The sequence below is a fragment of the Pan troglodytes genome, chromosome 2, assembly GCF_028858775.2.
Source record: "Pan troglodytes isolate AG18354 chromosome 2, NHGRI_mPanTro3-v2.0_pri, whole genome shotgun sequence".
Taxonomy (NCBI): Eukaryota; Metazoa; Chordata; class Mammalia; order Primates; family Hominidae; genus Pan; species Pan troglodytes.
This window is the reverse complement of record NC_086015.1, coordinates 152,707,316-152,728,495: the sequence shown is the minus strand read 5'-3', so window position 1 is coordinate 152,728,495 and position 21,180 is coordinate 152,707,316. Positions and strand designations below refer to the sequence as shown.

At 39.7% G+C, this 21,180-nt stretch overlaps 1 protein-coding gene and 1 pseudogene across 3 annotated transcripts in view; one reads left to right on the top strand and one right to left on the bottom strand.

The window, feature by feature from the left end:
- The window catches only part of WWTR1 (WW domain containing transcription regulator 1), a 153,488-nt gene extending 133,510 nt beyond the window's left edge, over positions 1–19,978 (top strand). For all 3 annotated transcript variants that reach the window (XM_016942148.3, XM_016942147.3, XM_003310136.5), the window contains 3 exons: positions 9,234–9,367; positions 11,088–11,200; positions 16,219–19,978. In XM_016942148.3, the coding sequence (XP_016797637.1) occupies positions 9,234–9,367; positions 11,088–11,200; positions 16,219–16,403 (432 nt within the window). In that variant the 3' untranslated portion in view covers positions 16,404–19,978. The remainder of the gene's footprint in view (positions 1–9,233; positions 9,368–11,087; positions 11,201–16,218) is intronic.
- Positions 11,483–11,574, bottom strand: LOC112208785 (U6 spliceosomal RNA; annotated as a pseudogene).
- Positions 19,979–21,180: the final 1,202 nt, after the last annotated feature.

The window sequence follows — 21,180 nt, the reverse complement described above, 5'->3', positions numbered from 1 at the left end:
GACTACAGAATATTCTGTTGTTACAACTGAAAAATTCAATGCAATATTTGCTCAGTATCCTAAAAGGCATAATTGCAACTTTACCAAATGAAGTGGGAAATCGTAGTCATGGGTCAGACATTGAGAAACAGGCTTCTCAATGCCTGTTTATCTAAAAGAACAATTCCTTGACATGAAAACAGGCATATGGCTTTACCTGAAGAGAGTATTTCTTTTCATGTGTGTTATTCATTTAAATATAACGGTTTGGGGCCATCTTTTTGGAAGATTTTAACCTCGAGGACCAGGACCTGGAAGACGAGTAAGTGGCAAAGCCTTGGCTCCCCCTTGTCCCTTCACGGGGGCTGTCTTGTAGAGAAATCATTATTCCCAAGCAAATTCAGCCCTGCTTTTACCCTCAACCTTTTCTTTCTTTCTTTTTTTTTTTTAATTTGGGGGTTGGGGGACAGGAGAATGCAGTTTGTCAAACAAAAATGCTGACTAAGCCTGGCCTCCGGTCGCCAGGGCAACAGGGACGAGAAAAGAGGGAGGCCTCAGGCCTCGGAATTCTTTTGGCAGGTCTGTGGGATTTCTGCCGGGCTTGACAGCCACCAGACCCGGCGGGCCAGCTGGCTGACCTTGCACAGCCATCCTGACAGAGGGCTCCTGGAGGGGGACACACCTGGCTGTGAGCAGCACTGGCCTGGGGAAGGTTCTGAGGCCTTTTTTTTTTTTTTTTTTTGTCATGCAAAGAATAGCTATTTAGCGAGCTAGGAAAGTGTCATATTGGAGCAGATCATGAAGCATAAATGTAGGCTATTTCATAGCCTTTGCTTCAGAACAGGGGACTATTTAAATTTTAGAAAAGCATTTCATAGCATTAGGTTTCAGAGTTGACTGGGTTAACAGAGGTCACGTAGTCTAAGATTTTGTGAATCTATAAATCCCTCCATATAAGCTTGGCTATTTAAGTTCATTCGTTCATATATCAGTTTTACAAATGCTCTAGGCATTAAAAGTACAGCTGTGAACAACAGACCCAGCCCTTCCCTCACAGAGCTTCCATTCTAGCTTGTGTCAAGCGTTTTGTTTGCCTACATGTCCCAGAAATAATCCATTTTCCAAAATGTCCCAGTGTGCCCTTGTTGTTGAACAATAGTATCAATTCAAGTCTTTTTTTTTCTTTTTCTTCTCTTTTTGAGACACAGTCTCACTTCATCACCTAGGCTGGAGTGCTGTGGCACAATCTTGGCTCACTGCAACCTTCACCTCCCAGGTTCAAGTGATTCTCATGCCTCAGCCTCCTGAGTAGCTGGGATTACAGGTGCGCATCATCACGCCTGGCTAATTTTTTGTGTTTTAGTAGAGACGGGGTTTTGCCATGTTGGCCAGGCTGGTCTCGAACTCCTGGCCTCAAGTGATCTGCCCACCCTGGCCTCCCAAAGTGCTGGGATTACAGGTGTGAGCCACTGCACCAGGCCTCAGCCTTTTTTTTTTTTTTTAAGTGAAGACAGACGAGTATCTAAATTATAATGTTTTCTTTAATGTGATTTGAAAGGACAACAGAAACCAGTTGTGGAATAATACAAATTTGCTTTATGCACTCTGAGTAAAAAGAGCAACAAATAGACCATAGATAATAATGACAAACTTAGTAAATGGCTTCCTAAAAGTATCGCAGTTTCGATTGTTCTTTTATAGGGACAGTCTGGCAGCTGAGCATTAGTGATGAGTTGTTTTAAAAAGGCAGTCTCCGGGAAGTGTGACAGTGCATCTTAGAATCCCTTGGCACCGAATTAAAAAGAAATATACATCAGTAATTTTTTTTGTTCCCCCCGCCGTCCCCCGTAAAGAAGGTAAATAATTCAGCATTCTCTCTCTGAAGTCCCTCAGGGTTTTGGCAGAGAAAGCAATTTCTCTGCATCCAGAATAACTATTTTAATGTTAGGATTTCAAAATACTGTCTTTTTTTTTTTTCATTTTTTTTCTACTCACCCCACCCTTTATAATTAAAACAATCCAATCTTCCATTTTTGTAGAGTCCCTGGCCACACACACTTAAATCAAGCAGAGCAGCCTCTGAAGAGCTGATTGTCATTTGTTTCCCTTTTGAAGTGCATTCTGGTGAGGGCAGGAGCTGGCTGGCAGAGTGTTCCCTCAGCCAAGGCGGGACAGAGCTGCAGATGCTTTCAGCTGCTGTTTACTTTCTCACCTCCTCTGTTGGTTTATTCCACAGGCAAGCTGCAGGCCAAGGACCTGGAAGGAGAGGAGGTTTGAGGTTTGCTTCCTGGGACACCTTCAGCTCACAAATAATCATTTGTCTTTCACATCCTTACTTCTCCAGCTATTTTACACATCACCCATCCTCCAGCTGCTAGGAAAGGGTATTTTTCAGCCCATAAATAATTACTCACTTCAGAGAGCTAGATAGCTGACCACAAACTCACCAAGAGATTCTTGAGCCCTTATTTTGCAAGTCTTTCCACCCCAAGCTTGGACATAGACAAAAATAAATTTGTTGGAGGAGGGTTGGGTCAGGGTTAGCAGGGAGAGCTTTCCTTCTGAAAAGTGCCCTTAAAATTGAAACTTGTAACTTTGCTTGATGGGTTGTGAATTCCTAGGACATGAGCTCCACTCATATATGTTGAAAACTATCATTGAATACATCCAGTTCATTCTGTTGCCCTGTTCAGGGAGGAAAACTATGTTCAGGAAAGTTAAATCGGCTGTTTCATTAAATTTCCTCTGAACTGTCTGAGGTAGAGGGGTTGGTCTTTCTATTTTATTGCTGGGAAAACAGGCTCGGGAAAATGAAGTAACTTGCCCAATTCTCACAGCCAGCAGGTGAAAGGGTTGACAATTTGAGGTCTGTCAACCTCAACCCTCAACTTTTCTTTCTCTGCCACACTGAGACTTAGCCACACTCTTAACTCTGAGCCTCAGTTTCCTCATCTGTATAATGGAGACAATTGGGTTGTCACGAGGAAGAGATGAAATAACACGTATTTTTTTTCTTTTCTTTTCTTTTTCTTTTTTTTTTTTTTAGACAGAGTCTCATTCTGTTGCCCACACTGGAGTGCAGTGGCACGATCTTGGCTCACTGCAACCTCCGCCTCCTGGGTTCAAGCAATTCTCCTGCCTCAGTCTCCCAAGTAGCTGGGACTACAGGCACATGCCACCATGCCCGGCTAATTTTTTTGTATCTTTAGTAGAAACAAGGTTTCACCATGTTAGCCAGGATGGGAAATAACATGTTAAAGGCTTAGAACAGTGTTTCACACACAGTAAGCAATATGCAATTTTTAGCTAATATCTCTGCCTCCCACACCATTTAACACAATCAGCAGCTTGTTCTGCTAACTGCGTCACTGTGCCAGGTCCATTATAAGTACGCTTTCTAATCTTTACAGCATCCCAGCAAGATCAGTCTTATAAACCACCTTTTTTTTTTCAGATGAACAAACTGTCAAAAAGGTTAAGAATTTAGTTCAAGATGCCACAACATGTAGTAACTGAACTGGGATTTGAACTCCAATCTTTCTGGTTCCAAAGACAGTTTTGCTCTTGTGCCATGCTGCCTTTTCGGTGCCAAGCTCTGGACCCCAACTACTGTTTCAGAAATCCGGTGGCTAATAGCCTGGAGAATTGAGAAGAAGGCAGTTCCTGCCCTGAACTGATAAGTAACTAGAAAGCCCTTCATCGTATCTGCCTCAAATCTAGGCTAGAAGAGATCTTCCTTCTTTCCTGTGACAGTTCATTAATAATCTGAGAGCCACTGTGTGCCCTTCTAGTCTTCCCCTGTGGTTAAATAGCCCCACTCTTCTTCATAGGATGTGATGCCCTGACCCCTCTCTATCCTGATTGGTCTCTGGTCACTCTTTGAAAAGATTTCAGTAAGATAAAGTGTTGGGTAGGGACCTGGATGCAGCCTTGCACTTGAAGGTTGATTGGAGGAAGAGATCAGTTGGACTAGCTAGAGAAGCAATGATGACCTGCTTCTTGAGACAGAAAGCAGGTTTTGAGCTTGGTCTAGGAAACTGAAGGTTTGTTTGGAGGGCAGGGTGGACACAGAGGGGACCCTGGAAGGGATCTGTGAATATACATGTTTAACCGGAGCACAGTGGGAAATGAGTGACAAGCCAGCTTAGCGTTTGTTTTCCTGCCTCGACTAGAGGGAGCAGAGGAAGGAAGGGGCGCTGAGTGAAGGCAGCTGCACCACCGATGCTCAGCGGCAGAGGCCTTGAGTTATGCCCTCAGCCAGCCTTGGCCAACTGTCACCCCTCTGTTTCCATGGAAGCTTACTTCATCCAGTGCCTGTCTTTGTCTTTGCTTCAGCTGCTTTAGTTTCATCCATTTTGACTGCTGCTGTTTGGTCTAAGTCAGACGTTTGCCTTTCATTTTTACCCATGCAAGGGTAGTGGATGTCATGTGGCAGTCCAAATCCTACTGGGTCTGGGCTTTAATTTTATACCTAAATTTAGTTTAAAACAAAACCCTCCCCTGTTTGGATGGCAACATGTTGGTGAGGTTAGCCCTTTTATTTTCAGACCTCGGGTTTTGTACAGTTTCTTTTTCTCTTTCAGTTCATGAGTTGGAATAGGGAAGTATTTTCATTCAAAAAAAGGCTAGAATTTTTAAAGTTCTAAATATAGAACTCGTATTATAAAATTTAAGTGAAGTAAAACATCTCACTACTTTCCATTTATATTCAGAACAAATTTTATGTTATATAAAAGTGGTTTACAAACCTCTCCTTGTTTAAAAAAATTGTTTTCTTAGCCTTGGTGACCATTATGATGAATTTCACACTTTGGTTTAATCCCTCCAAGGTGAAAGTTGACCAGGAAGAAACCTCTCACCACTTAAAGTGGATCAGTTCCACATGACAGTGTGACTTTTAAAATTGTTTATTTTGTTTTTTTTTGAGATTGGAATTCAGAAAATGAAATAATAATAATTCCTTCAGCATTTCTTATGTGATCTTGAGTGCCTGGCACTGTTCTAAGCACCTTGTAGTGTTATCCCGTTTTATCATCACAGCAGCCTTCTTGGGTGGGTGTTCTTATTATCCCCACTTTACAAATGAAGAACAGAGGGTTAAATAACTTTCTGTTAGATAGCAGGACCAGGTTTCCAATTCAAGCATCTAGCTCCTGGCCACTCGGCCCTCCTGTTCATCCTATGTGAGGGGCAGGAAAGAGTGCAACAGGACCATTTCTTGAGGATGGAGCCTGCACCTGGCTAGTTGGGTTGTATACGATAGGCTATTATTTCACTCATATTTGTGGCTGAGGTGAGATTGCATGTTCTTAGTTTATATTTCCAAGTACCCACTGTATGCCTAGCACTGTTAAGGTAGTTGGGATACAGGAGTGAACATGACAAACAAGGCCCCTTCCCTCGTGGAGCTTACACTCTAGTAGGAAAGACAGAGAATGAAAACTTAAGTTGCACTGAAGAAAATTAATGCAGATTAAGAGACAGAAAATGACAGGGGTGAGGCCATTTTAGACAGGGGTGAGGTAGGAGCATCTCTGAAGAGATGGCATCTGTAGGAGGCAGGCATTAAGTGAGGGAATAAGCTTTAGGAAGACTCGAGGAACACCTTGCAAGCAGATAGAACAGTTGGCGCAGGTGCAGGAGGTGGGAGGAGCAGCAGAGAAACCAGGAGACTGAAAGGGGGTGAAGGAGGGGAGCACATTAGAGACATGGGAGGAAAGGGTGGCGAGGGCTGTTATGCAGGGTGTGGTGGTCTGCAGTGAGGACCTGCCTCTATTTACCATCCAGGTGGAACAAGAAGCAGGTCGCTTTAGAGCAGGGGGTCACGTGAGCTTCACTTTGGCTGCTATGTGGAATAACTTGTGACCCAAGAATGATTTTGGAATAATCTTAGACAAAGTGTCCTATTATGAATAATAACTTTCTAATTCAGACTGGCCTAATTTATATTTCAAAGCTATTATTCAGGCTGGGTGCAGTGGCTCACGCCTGTAATCCTAGCACTTTGGGAGGCCAAGGTGGGCAGATCATTTGAGGCCAGGAGTTTGAGACCAGCATGGGCAACATGGCGCAACCATATCTCCACTAAAAATACAAAAATTAGCTGGGCGTGGTGGCACATGCCTGTAGTCCCAGCTACTCGGGAGGCTGAGGCACGAGACTTGCTTGAACCCGGTAGGCAAAGGTTGCAGTGAGCTGAGATCATGCCACTGCACTCCAGCCTGGCTGAGAGAGTGAGACTCCATCTCAAAAGAAAAAAAAAAAAAAAAAAAAGCAATCATTCCGGGTACATTCAACACCCTTTCTGATTTTTCTCTTATTTGTTAGTCAGTTGAAGGTAGAAAATGATACTGTGAGCCCCCTACAGACAGAAGGCAGCATTTGCCCTTAGGATGACTTGGTGATTAAGTCTTCAGGGTAGTTAGGGAAACATCAGTGCTGGAGACTAGAGCTTCTGTTCTCTTTGATTTAAAATAGATGGAACAAATGTGAAATGGCACAGTGAAACATTTCCTCCAATATAGTATAGGTTTTTCAGCTTTGGTTATCATAAATAATCCTTTAAATTTTATTTATATATTTTATTTATATATTTAGACACACACAAGCATTATTTTATGTTCTATTTACTGGAAATAGCTAGGAGTAATTTAAATTAATAGGAAAGTTTAGAACTATTTATTTTATATCTAATTTTTGATATTTGTTCTTATAATTTTATATATTATTACAGATAACAATTCATATGTGTTATATATAGTGTATTTTTTTATCCCATGAAGTTCCAGAAATGATTCTTACCATATATAAATTTAGAACTCCTGGAAATTGCAGATTCAACTTGTATTTTTTTTTTTTCTTTTTTTGAGACAGAGTCTCGCTTTGTCGCCCAGGCTGGAGTACGGTGGTGCAATCTCGGCTCAATGCAACCTCCGCCTCCCAGGTTCAAGTGATTTTCCTGCCTCAGCCTCCTGAGTAGCTGGGACCACAGGTGCATGCCACCACACCAGGCTAATTTTTTGTATTTTTAGTAGAGACAGGGTTTCACCTTGTTAGCCAGGGTGGTCTTGATCTCCTGACCTCGTGATCCACCCGCCTCAGCCTCCCAAAGTGCTGGGATTACAGGTGTGAGCCACCGCCCGGCCTCAACTTGTATTCTTAAGACATATGTTGATAAAGTTTTGTCAAATACAAAGGAATGCAGCCATCTCATCAACTTTTAAATTAAAAGTGTATTTGTTTAGAGGTAAACTCCCACATTTATTCAGAATGGTTGAAAAATGGAATATTCTAGTAAAGTTCATGTTTTTGGATAATGAGGGTTATGAGTCAAAAGATTCTTGCATTTACGGTTAATAAAGTATTAGAAATTTACCATTGATGAGATACATTTTTTCAAACTGTGGCTCAGGGTGTATGAGTGTGCTTGAGGGATGGGGACTGGTGGGATCCAGGCTTTTTATGCCAGATTCAATCCCTATTGTTCCTTCTGAGGCTTTCAGGAAAACTTTGGTTGGATAATAAGGTTTCTAATGCACCCTGCCTGCCATGTTAAAAACAACTATCAGAAAATAATTTGATTTTTCTAGGTTTATTCAGAAGGCACTTCCAAGATTTAGATGATGAAAATCACTTTTTACCAAAAAAAACTCCAGTTTTTGGTTTGCTTTTTGTAGATTCCTGAATAAAATTTGTTAGTTAAGTATTTGATTATTTGCAATCTGGATGAACAGAAGTGAGCCAAAGACCCTTTCCAGCTAGATTTATTTCAGTATAAGTTAACAATACAGTTTTTTTCTTTTTAAATCAATCAGGTCTCTCATGGTTTGTAACAGCACAATGAACTCTAGTAACTGAAAATTTTTATAGCCGATGACTTCACTAGGACTTGTCTAGACAGCAGTTACCCTCTAAAGTCACATCATGTTAGGGCTGGAAGAGATCTAACGAAGATACTGTAATTTAGAAGTCCTAAATGTTCTGTTTGCCATTGTAGCCATGGTTTTAGGGTTTGAGGGACAGTGAGACCAATGACTTCAGCATGGAAAGTGGGAAACTGATAGGCATAAATATGGGGAAAGGCCTAACCTTGGTTTGGGATGCAAATGTAAACATACAAAAGTATTCTCTGGAAACATCAGCAAATTTGAAAGGAATTTGATGTCTGGTTATGTTTGTCAAAATGGAGAGACTCCTGGAGATTATACCTAGAGAAAGTAATCGCAGTCAGTAAATTTGTAGCCTTTTGGATAGACTCTTCTTAGCAATGTAATGCTAGCTTTTATAAAATAATGCTTGTATTATTTGTTTCTGCTAATGAAATCCATATGCTGTGAAACAGTTACTTGTCTGTGGGATTTGGATTGGATCTACATGGTTCCCCAACCTTCAGCATTTTAGTCAACAAAGTAGTCAAATAGATTGACTTTTTTTTTGTTTTGTTTTGTTTTGTTTTGAGACAGCGTCTCACTCTGTCACCCAGGCTGGAGTACAGTGTCGTGATCTCTGCTAACTTTAGTCTCAACCTCCCAGGCACAGGGCTCCTCCTACCTCAGCCTCCCAAGTAGCACCACACCCAACTAATTTTTGTATTTTTTGTAGAGACAGGGTTTCACCGTGTTGCAGGCTGGTCTCGAACTTGTGGGCTCCAGTGATCCGCCCACCTCGACCTCCCAAAGTGCTGGGATTATGGACGTGAGCCACCACTCCTGGCCACTGATTAACTTTTTAAAGTAAACTTTCAACTCATTGTTTTGCTTTCCTGTCTGTAAACATAAAACTGCCAGATGCAATTTAATGTAGAGCCTGGACTCTGTAATTCCACAGTTTTACTGGCCTGTAAGTGGCAAAGACTAGAATGTACTTTATAGTCCAGAGGAGTCTGATTGCTTTGATTGATGTAGATTTGGTTTGAGAACCTGAGATAGAAACAGCCTTGTCTCTGACAAAGTGTTTTGAGAGGGCTTTCTATGATTTGGGTGTTTAAATAATTGCATGGGTGGGATGATTGCAACATTAAGTGCCCTTAGGTCAAATAATAGCTGAGCTTCCCATTAACTTTGTGAATGTGAAGTGACTTATGTCTGTAAGACTTTCTTCAGAGAAAGAATACTAATGGTTGCCTGGTGATTTTGACTTGCTGGGAGTAAATACACAGTGCTTTGTATTTGGTGAAAAGTTTTGATGTGAAGTACACTTTGCTCCATGCCTTGTGACAATGAGTGCATGACTCTTGCTTCCCATTCTGACTGTAGGAAGCTGCCCTCTGTCGACAGCTCCCCATGGAAGCTGAGACTCTTGCCCCAGTTCAGGCTGCTGTCAACCCACCCACGATGACCCCAGACATGAGATCCATCACTAATAATAGCTCAGATCCTTTCCTCAATGGGTAAGTTAATATTTGGGGGCCACTTATTTTTATTCTCTTTATTATGTGATCTAGACTATAATAGGATCTTTGTTTACATTGGGAAGAGGTGGGGAGCTTGAGGGTTGAGGGTGAGAATAAAGGGAGGAAGTGGGAGGAGCTGGCAGAAAAAAGAAAAGCAGGGGAAATCATCTGCCTGTTAAAAAATTTCCAAATTAAAAAATTGGTGATAGGATGTAGAGTAAACCCCTAGTCAAGAATTTGAAAATGGGCATGAACTTATATTTTTAAACATGATGGTGTTGTCTAGTACTTATACTTGGAAGAATCTTCTGGTTTTATGTAACCAACAGGGGATAAAAGCATGCCATATGGCAAATTGAGAACAGAACAATTAAGAGATTATGTTCGGCCAGGCGTGGTGGCTCATGCCTGTAATCCCAGCACTTTGGGAGGCCGAGGTGGGCAGATCACCTGAGGTCGGGAGTTCGAGACCAGCCTGACCAACATGGAGAAACCCTGTCTCTTCTAAAAATACAAAATTAGCAGGGCGTGGTGGTGCATGCCTGTAATCCCAGCTACTCGGGAGGCTGAGAATTGCTTGAACCCGGGAGGCGGAGGTTGCGGTGAGCCGAGATTGCACCATTGCACTCCAGCCTTGGCAACAAGAGTGAAACTCCGTCTCAAAAAAAAAAAAAAAAAAAAAAAAAAAAAAAAAAAAAAAAGAGATGATGTTCAGGGTGAAATGTGAATAAGATCTATAGTTTAGTAAATAATGTTCTACAGTGTCAGATTTCTGATTTTGGTAATTGCACTATGGTTATATAAGATGTTATCACTGGGGAAGCTGGTGAAGGGTACATGGGAACTCTCTGTACTCTTGTTGCGTCTTCTATGTGAGTTTAAAATAATTTCACAATTTAAAAAGTAATTAAAACAAAGGAGCAAAAGGGAAAGAGAATTTAGCCAGAAATATCTTCATGAGCAGAAGTAGTTTTTAAATCAAATAAAAAGGGCAATTCTGTATTTCCTGTGCCTTTTATTCTGCCCTTGCAGAGACGTCTGGCAAACAAACAATACAATTATGAACATTGTTAAAGATAGAGATAAAAACAAATAGTAGCTGAAATAATAAGTAATGGAGGTTTTAAATTGTTGATTTTAAAGTATTTGAAACACAGAGAAGTACAAAGAATAACATGAATTACCCATGTACCCACTACCCAGATTTGCCATAGTTTCATTTAATCTTACTTTTTAACAAATAAAATATTACAATTAATATTTGAATCCATCCCCCCACCACTGAAATTTCATTTCTTTTCCCTTCTGTCCCTAGTGGTAGCCACTATTCAGAAACTGGCATGTGTCCATCACACAGACTTTTATACCCCTTACTGCCTGTTAGTGTATGTATCCATAAGCAATATTCAACATAGTTTTTGTTTTTTTTTTTAAGTTTTACATAAATGGTGTCATACTCTGTATGTTGAAGAATGTTCAAATGGTTATTTTGAGGTGAAAAGGAAATCAATGTCAATTTACTGTGAATGGCCACACATGATTATTTTCATTTTCATGAGGGTATGTATTTCAAAATTAAAACTTTCCTTCCTCCCTAACCTGGAAAGTTGGGCAGCATGGCACAACTGCACTAGTTTAGAGCTTTTGTGACTGTGTTTTAATTTTGAGATTTATTTAGTGGGCTCATATTGAAGTTTCTTCATCTTTTGCTTTGCAGAGGGCCATATCATTCGAGGGAGCAGAGCACTGACAGTGGCCTGGGGTTAGGGTGCTACAGTGTCCCCACAACTCCGGAGGACTTCCTCAGCAATGTGGATGAGATGGATACAGGTAGGAGCAAAGCCTGCAAGCACTTACAGTGGGTTTGTGTTTTTTAAATGATCTCTTCGGTCATCTCAATTTTATTTTTCTTTTATTTTATTTTTATAATTTCAACTTTTATTTTATATTTGGGGGTACATGTGCAGGTTTGCTACATGGTTATGTGATGCTGGGGTTTGGGATACGATTGCTCTCGTCACGCAGGTAGTGAGCATAGTACCCAATAGTTTGTTTTTCACCCCTTGTTCCTCCCCACTCCCAGTAGTCCCCAGTGTCTGTGAAAATGTTGAAAAAAAAAAGGGATGCTTCATGAATTTACATGTCATTCTCATGCAGGGGCCATGCTAATCATTCCAGTTTTAGTGTAGGTGCTGCCAGAGCGAGTATGGTCATCTCAATTTTAAAATCCAACCAGAAACACTCAATCTCAACGACAACATAAAATAACAACTGAAAAGCCACTGAACCCCCAGGCACTATTAATAAACTGTAGCCCCTTCCTCATAGATTATACAAGTATAGTTTTACATCTGGGCGCAGGATTTTAAATTCTGTTTTGTTTTTTTTTTTTTAATTCATCTTTGCTCCATATAGTCCCTTCCTCACAATTGCATCAAGACACCACTGTTTGCTTTGCCATGTTTCCACATTGGGGTATTTATGCTGTTCTAGTTTTTAGTTGTAATATATGGGCCACCCTTTCTCCTGGAAAGTGACACTGGTTTATAGTTCTAGTATCCAATTTTTTTCATGTCATTCACTGCATTTGAAAAGCAATTGGCAGTGGGTATTTGGAATGCTGAGCAACTCAGAGGATTCAAAATTGTCACTTCCAAGTTCCAACATGGTAACGACATCCTCCTTCAGGAATTAAAGAGAAGAGAGTCAGGGTTACTTTTACCTTGTCCCCAGCCTGTGCATCCTTCAGGTCCAGCCTCACCAGGCTTCCCGATTACCTTTCTTTTTCTCCTTTTCTCAAGGAGTGAGACTTCCAATTGCAGAAACTGAAGTTAGTCTTATTAGCCTTACCTAGACTTAATTATGAAAGTCATAAACTCTAAGAAGATATTCTAGAACCAAAAATAAATGACAGCCAGGGTGTCCACTATTTGGAGTTATTCATGAAAGTTCCTTCTCCATTATCATTGACGAAAGTAATTGTTTTGTGTTGAAAATAAAAAATTCCTTCCCCCAAAGTGTTTGCCATAGTGCCTGTAGTTTTTTACACTCTACTCTTTGATGGCTCCTCTTTGTGTTGTGAGTCTAAATTGTTGGAAAGATCAAGAGTCAAACTCATAGCCAGGTGTCTTACAAATGCAGTACGTTAAAGCTGCTCCCCCGGCGTCTTTCGTGTAGGTTGTCATCTTTGCATTGAGAAGATTGCAATGACTGTCTTGTGAGGAGTGACAGAGGAGTAGTTTGCACTGATTGTTTTACTGTTCTTCAGTTTATTACTTCAGTTCTTCCCCCACCACCACCCCCTGCCACCTTTATCTCTCTCTCTGCTTTTTGAGTGTGAGATTTATTTTGCTATCTTTGGAATAGCCTTAGGAAGTGGCTCCTTCCTATGTTTAATAATTCTTTACTTTCATCTTCTAAACACTGGGAAGCCAGTAAGGATAAAAAGCAAAGTTAAGGAAAAAAGCTCAGGAGATCTAAATCTAAGTTTGACATTCCAAAAAAAAAAAAACAAAACCACAAAAGAGGATGGATTCTACTCTATGTCTCTTTAAAATAACCTCAAGTGGGTAAGTAGGGAGTGTTTTATTTTGAAGCCGTAATGTGGAATTAAATGATGTCCTGAAAAGAACATAGTTTTAGCCAACAGGCAGCCTGATTTGAATCCTTGCTTCTCCATTCCTAGTAGCGCCTTTGGGTAAGTTGCATAACCTCCGTGAGCCTCAGGTTTCTCACCCGTAAAGTGGGAGTGATATGCTCACGGCAGAGTTGTGAGGAGTCATGAGATCACAGAGACCCGCTCAAAGTGCTCTTCTCCAGTAAGAAGACTGATGTCATGCATACGATGGACTTGATAATGTCAGAGTGCCACGTTAACCTGGTTAGGTGAGAGTCAGCTCATTGAGTGTGGGAATGTGAGTGCCAAGTTAACCTGGTTAAGTGAGAGTCAGCTCATTGAGTGTGGGGCCACCTCTGTGAAGTCTTTGTAGGAAATGGGCATACATCTTCTCGGGGAGAAATGTTAATTATACAGTAGCAAAATGAGGAAAGCTGTGGGGGCAGGCAGAGCTCAAGTGTGGCTAGAAAAGATCTATCAGGCCTGTGGACCACGCGCTGGCCACATGCTGAAGGGAAACGAGCCAGCTGAGCACTCCATTTGCAAAATATACTTGGAAACAATAGCTGGGCTTGGTGCGAAGATCCAGTAAAGGGAATAACATGAGCAAAGGCTGGGAAATCATCCATCCTTCCAGAATATTCTGCAGTAATCACACCCTTTTTAGAATTGCCTTGTGGCTGGGCACGGTGGTTCACACCTGTAATCCCAGCACTTTGGTAGGCCGAGGTGGGTGGATCACCTGAGGTTGGGAGTTCAAGACCAGCCTGACCAACATGGAGAAATCTTGTGTCTACTAAGAATACAAAATTAGCTGGGCGTGGTGGCACATGCCTGTGATCCCAGCCACTCGGGAGGCTGAGGCAGGAGAATCACTTGAACCCAGGAGGTGGAGGTTGCGGTGAGCCGAGATTGTGCCATTGCACTCTAGTTTGAGCAGCAAGAGCGAAACTCCATCTCAAAAAAAAAAAAAAAAAAATTGCCTTGGTTTGTCTCTTCCACTTTTTAAGTGGATAAACTGCAAAGACCAAAAAGATTACTATGAGATTGCAGAGCTGCTTCTATTTTAAGACTGTTAACTTTAATGAAGAAGCTTAGCCAGTATCCTCATGCCTTCCATCCTGAGAAGAAAGGATAAGAGGAATTTTTTTTTTTTTTTTAAGACAGGGTCTCATTCTGTCACCCAGGCTGGAGTGCAGTGGTGTGATCTCAGCTCATTGCAACCTCTACCTCCTGGATTCAAACGAGTCTCGGGCCTCAGCCTCCTGAGTAGCTGGGATTACAGGGGTGCACCACCGTGCCTGGCACTGTTTTTTTGTTTTTTGTTCGTTTGTTTGTTTGTTTGTTGTATTTTTAGTAGAGACAGGGTTTCATCATGTTGGCAAGGCTGTTCTTAAACTCCTGACCTCAGGTGATCCACCCACCTCGGCCTCCCAAAGTGCTGGGATTACAGGCATGAGCCACCACACCCGGCCTAGGAATTCTTTAAAACAGAGATTTTGCTTGGCTAAAAATTATTTTCTTGAGTATTTGAAAGTTAAAATGGGAAATTAGTAAAAATGAATGATTCTAACTGGAGATGAAGAGAAAAAAAGACATCCAGCACATTAGATCAGATAGTTTTTTAGACACTTTTTAAAGCCTCATTTTTATCTGTTACACTCTAGTAAGTAGAAGAAAGTTATTTTGGATTTTGTTTTTTCTTTTACGTTATTTTTCAATATCAGTAGCACTATATTGAGGTCATATTGTTGAATTTGATTTAATTTTTCAGATTACTACCCTTTGCAACGAAAATACTGTAAAATATTGCCCAGGAGTCATTTATATTTTGTGATTTCTAGAAAAGCCATTGTGTTTTGCTATCACCAAAATCCAAATTGGATGATGGTTCCTTCATCATTTGGAAGGATATAATTTTTCTCCTTGGAAAACACAGATTGCTAAAGTGAACTTTCTGCAATTTTGCTTAAAATAGTGAAACTTCCCTACACACGTTTCAGGAAGGCTACTGCACTTGTAACACACAAAAGATAATTTAACAAGTTTTTAAAAAATGACGTTATGGTGGAAGCTGGCCTTAGTTATCAATGCTTCTCAATTTTTGAAGTAGATATTATCTCTTCAGAAAATTGTTTGAGACTTTTTGAATTAACCTGTTGTTTTGATATTGTGTAATTAATAGTGGCTGAAGACCTAGGTTTTTCTTTCTCTCAGGACAATCAACATTTATTATATTTTTGTATGTATATAACTTTGTATATATCAATGACACCCAGAGCCATGGATATGTGGCAGACACTATATGGCACTTTACTAACTTTTGTAAAAGGAGCATATAATCCCAATTTCTAGATGGGTAAACTGAGAATCAGGCAGGTTAAGTGTGTCTAAGCTTACACAGCCACAAAGCTCGATCTAATGACACCAAAGTCAGTAGTGCATTCTGTCCCATACTATTACACATAAAGAACCTATATTCTTCATGTCATATCCCAGACACCTACTTTTCCTCTAGTACAGCATTTTCTCACCTGTGTTCTGTAGAACTTCAGTTTTATTAGAATACACATACTGCCAAAATAGGTTTAGGTGATTAAATGGGTTTAGGAAATAGTGTCTTAAAGAAAACAAAAGATTACTCTAAGACTCAAAGCCTTAACATGCTCATATGCACTGTGCTCATATGCTTGTGAGAAAGGCAGATAGTTGTAGGGTGTAGGTATTACAGAAAGAGGGGGAACGTCTGCAGAACTGCCTTTATAAATGATGCCTAAAGTCATCAATGAAGACAACTTTTTAATAACCTGGTTAAAAGAAGCTTCACACCATTCTCTTTGAACATAAAGAAGGGTGGCATGGGTAAACATAAGCTTACAATGAAACCTGTAGATTATAGTTCTGTAATAAGCTGTTTATTACAGACAGGGCCTCTCTACTCTTTTGTAAAACAGTTCTTCACACCTTTGTCATGGGAAGGCACAGATCATAGATCACATCCACAGTGCCTTTCACATGCTCCTTTCTTATCTCCTTGGCCTTTTCCATTCTGGACCACACCTATTCAGAAATAATTTTCGATTTCTTCCACATCTCTGTACCTCTTATGAGTAAGGGTCAATAATGTGGTAGTTGAAGACATGAAGGTGAGGGTCATGTAAATATTTGAACTGTTCCTCCTTCAAGAGCCTAAAAGAAGGAATTGAAATGGTTTCTTTTCATTTTGTTATAGGAGAAAACGCAGGACAAACACCCATGAACATCAACCCCCAACAGACCCGTTTCCCTGATTTCCTTGACTGTCTTCCAGGAACAAACGTTGACTTAGGAACTTTGGAATCTGAAGACCTGATCCCCCTCTTCAATGATGTAGAGTCTGCTCTGAACAAAAGTGAGCCCTTTCTAACCTGGCTGTAATCACTACCATTGTAACTTGGATGTAGCCATGACCTTACATTTCCTGGGCCTCTTGGAAAAAGTGATGGAGCAGAGCAAGTCTGCAGGTGCACCACTTCCCGCCTCCATGACTCGTGCTCCCTCCTTTTTATGTTGCCAGTTTAATCATTGCCTGGTTTTGATTGAGAGTAACTTAAGTTAAACATAAATAAATATTCTATTTTCATTTTCTGCAAGCCTGCATTCTTGTGACAGATTATACAGAATTGTGTCTGCAGGATTGATTATGCAGAATACTTTTCTCTTTCTTCTCTGCTGCCCCATGGCTAAGCTTTATGGGTGTTAATTGAAATTTATACACCAATTGATTTTAAACCATAAAAAGCTGACCACAGGCAGTTACTTCTGAGGGCATCTTGGTCCAGGAAATGTGCACAAAATTCGACCTGATTTACAGTTTCAAAAACTGTATTGATGACAGTAGTACCAAATGCTTTAAAAACTATTTAACTTGAGCTTTAAAAATCATTGTATGGATAGTAAAATTCTACTGTATGGAATACAATGTAATTTTGAATCCATGCTGGCTCTGATGGCTCTTATTAGTCTGTATTTCTAAAGGCACACAGTCCTATTGTAGCTTATCTTTCGTTATTTTACTGCAGAGCATCTAGACAACTTAGTCCCTCCAGCGGGAAAGTAGCAGCAGCAGCATTAGTCACAGTTCTTACACTACAGATCTTGTGAAAGAGACCAGTTTGGTACTAATTATGAGCATTTTATTCAAACAAAATTTTTGAAATATTACAACTTGGGATTTAAAAAATTGCAGCTTAGAATCTGATGGTTTTTTTTTTTTTTTTTCTTGTTGTTGTTTGTTTGTTTTTGAGATCGAGTTTTGCTCTTGTTGTCCAGGCTGGAATGCAATGGCACAATCTCGGCTCACTGCAACCTCCGCCTTCTGGGTTCAAGAGATTCTCCTGCCTTAGCCTCCCGAGTAGCTGGGATTACAGGCGCCTGCCACCACATCCGGCTAATTTTTTGTATTTTGAGTAGAGACGGGGTTTCACCATAATGGTCAGGCTGTTCTCAAACTCCTGATCTCAGGTGATCCACCCATCTCGGCCTCCCAAAGTGCTGGGATTACTGGCGTGAGCCACCGCACCCGGCCTTGATGTTTATTTTATAAAGCACTGTAATTTTGTAGCTGATGACAAAAGGCAGCCAAATGTTTTTGATAAATCAGTGGCAACTGTATTTTTGTCTTTTGAAATAACTCTGAAAACATCAGGACAACATAGATTTCAACCTGATAGCACACCACACACAGTGAGCTGTTGCGATTTAAATTCTGAAGCTTTGTCAGGTTTGCTTCCTAGATTTCAAGTGTTTAAAATAATTCTATCTATGAAACTGAAGGATGAAGCAGATCTCTGACTGACGTGTAAAAAAACATGCCCTTTGAGGGTGTATGGTGGAGATAAATGTTTCTGAATTCAGTAAAATTGATTCCTAAGTATATTATCCTAACCCTGTTTGCTACAGTTGGTATAAAAAGGCATGAAATATGTATTCAATACCTCCTATGTAACCAAAACCATTTTTAATTAGCTTTTAAGGACTGAGAGAGCATCATGTTCAACTGGCATGCAGTCTGCCTGCATTGCCAATGAAGTCCTCAACTGTTTAATATTTTGAACTAATATTATTTATAATCTATGAATTTAATCTTTTTTGAAAGACTTTAATAATTTGAGTCTCTGAGAGGATACTTTCAATTTCCATGGGGGACTTATTTGTTGGGGATCTTAAATAAGATTCCTTTTGATCTACCGGAATATACATGTACAGAGTACATTGGATCATGTTGGAAAGAAGGCAAGTGAAAAGGTCAGAGATGAAGTAGCGAAGTTATGGAATATCGTGGAAAGGATACTAGTTGTGAAATGGAAAGAGACAAGTTATAGTACCCCAAAAGCAAAACAAGCAGGAGATGCAAGAGATGCCCCAAAAGGACAAAGCAACAATTTTCTGTTGCCACCTTTATACCGGAAGACTCTGTTGTAGAAGAAAAGAAGGCTTTGGTGCACCTTATGTGGGAGGAGGAGGGGCAGGGCATGCTGATGCTGAGCGTGCAGGCAGACAAGAGCGTAGCCTGCTGTTGCCTCCATCACTATGAAATGACTTCTTTTACCTGAAGGACCCATGGTTTATGTTCCTCTAATTCCTTTCACTCTCCCTAAGCCCTCTGAGAGAGATGAAGATAGATGATTTTATTGCTACTAAATTGAAGGGAGCACTATTTCTTTTTGTCTTTTGTTAGCAAAAAATTGCAAAAAGAATTGTACATTCTTGCTAAAAAAAAATAAATAAATAAAAAATTAAAAAAACAAGGGACCTAACAAAACTCAGCAGTGTTACTGTATTTTTAAAAAATATTTTTATAGACTCATTTTCAGGTTATTAAATGTAAGAGAAACAGATACCCCTCTTTTTTAAAGTAGGTAAATCATTGATGATTTATATTACCAATTTTTAGAAGTAATTTTCTAGTAAGCTTGTGGCATTAGAAAATACTAGAAGATTTTTTTAGTTAAATTAGTTAGAACATTTATGAATGAATATAATAAATATTTTTTCAGAATAAAATATGGACCCTTTGTGTTTACTAATAGATAAAGCCAGATATAATTTTTTGTTTTTAAGGCCACAAAATATGGCCTTTGTTAAAGAACACTAAAGTTAGAAATCTAAAGTTAGAGCAACTTTTTAATGGCTATTTCCTATTATTGTAAGTGTTAAAACCCCTGCAGAATTCTTGATAAGGTGCTATTTATACTATATTTCTTATTATAAGACAACTGTCTTTAGTCTTCTTAGTACTAGTCTTTTTAGTACTAAATCAATCAGTAAACATCATCATTTCACCCCAAAATTTTGTCACAGAAAAGGCATATCAAATGAAAAATAATTTCAGAGATCTTTCTTTCAAGATATTTTTTCCTGATAAAATACATTGTCTTGAAGTAAATACATTGTCAAAACCTAATTGCAATTCTGTTAAATCTAAGTAATTTTTAGACAGTGTTTCACCATATTATTTAGGATGTGAAATGCCATTTCTTTCACTGATTACACCATATACAGGAAACAGGTAAAACAGTGAAAACCTTATTGTGCTGGTTGATGCCAACTTGGTTGAAAAGCTCTCTGCAGAAGAAGTGATCTAGAGTGACAGAAGTGTTGCTAATTACAAGTTGTGTTCTCATGACGTAATTACAAAGTAACTTCTCAAAGTACAACTTTTATGAAAAAAATAAGCTGTTAAAAAAAGGAAATCGTAGGTTAATTTAATTGGGAAAATGGGCAATTGACAGAGACCGTTTTCCTAACACATATATGTGCTAGTACTTTAACTTTTTAAAATTTTACTTCTACGTTTTGTAATATAAAAATTTCTATTTTAAGTTTAGAATGTTATGCGTACCGAAAGTATGCAGCCAAATCGATCAGATCAAACCATTTTACCTGGAGTTTGGTACTGGTTTTTACTTCTCTGAATCTGTATAAGAAAAATAAAGACAATTGAACTGCCACTTGGAGCTTTTGACTTTTCATTATTTGTCTGTGTTCCTTTTACTAGGGGATTTGGGTGGTACTGAAGACAGGCTTATGTAACCCTCCTGGCAGACAATGAAAGAAAGAAAAATCTGCAGGCAAACAATTTCTTGGCTCACGTGCCTGGCCTTCAACATTCTAAATGTTCACAGAATTCTAGTTTCCACTTTATTTACAATGTCCACTGAGGTTTTTAAAGGTGTATATATACACCTTTAAAAATAAAAACATATACCTTTAAATATATATATATATCACATTGTCCTCCCAACACCCTCACAGATTTGACAAGACCATCAAAAATACAGGATTCTTGCTGGGCACGATGGCTTATGCCTGTAATCCTGGCAATTTGGGAGGCTGAGGCGGGAGCATTGCTTGAGCCCAGCAGTTTGAGACCAGCCTGGGTAACATTGTGAGACCTTGTCTCTACAAAAATATATAAACATTAGCCAGGTATGGCAGTGTAGAATATACAACAAACTCTTATAAACCAATAGAAAAAACAAACAGCCCAATAGAAATATGGATCAATAATGTGAATCGAAAGTTTATAGAAGATGAAACTGGCTGGTGACTAATTTACCAACCTCATTCCAAATCAGAAATTTAGATAAATAATGACTGAATTCCCAATGGCTCATAGGCTTGCTGGAACTCTTTCATTGACCTAGACTCTGCAACCTTTTCCTACTGACTGTTTTTTGAAATCGGTTTCTTGTAACTTAAAAGTTTGAGTGGATAAAACCTTGAACTGTAATTAGCAGAGAATTGTGTTTAGAAATATTTATTTATAGGGGTCACAGGTAGAGTATGCTGGGGAAGCTTACGTGTCCTAAATAACCTTTTCTGCTTGTAAGTCATTAGGTCAAAGTAATGCATGGCACATTGGTTTGCAGTTTGAGGACCAGAAGTAAGGTGACAACTCTCCTGGTTTGCCCAGGACTAAGGGCTTTTCCAGATTCAGGAATTTCAGTGTTAAAACTGTCCAATTGGCCAGGCGCACAGTGGCTCACGCCTGTAGTCCCAGCACTTTGGGAGGCAGAGGTGGGCGAATCATGAGGTCAGGAGATCAAGACCAACCTGGCCAACATGGTGAAACCCCGTCTCTACTAAAATACAAAAAATTAGCCGAGTGTAGTGGCGGGCGCCTGTAGTCCCAGCTACTCTGGAGGCTGAG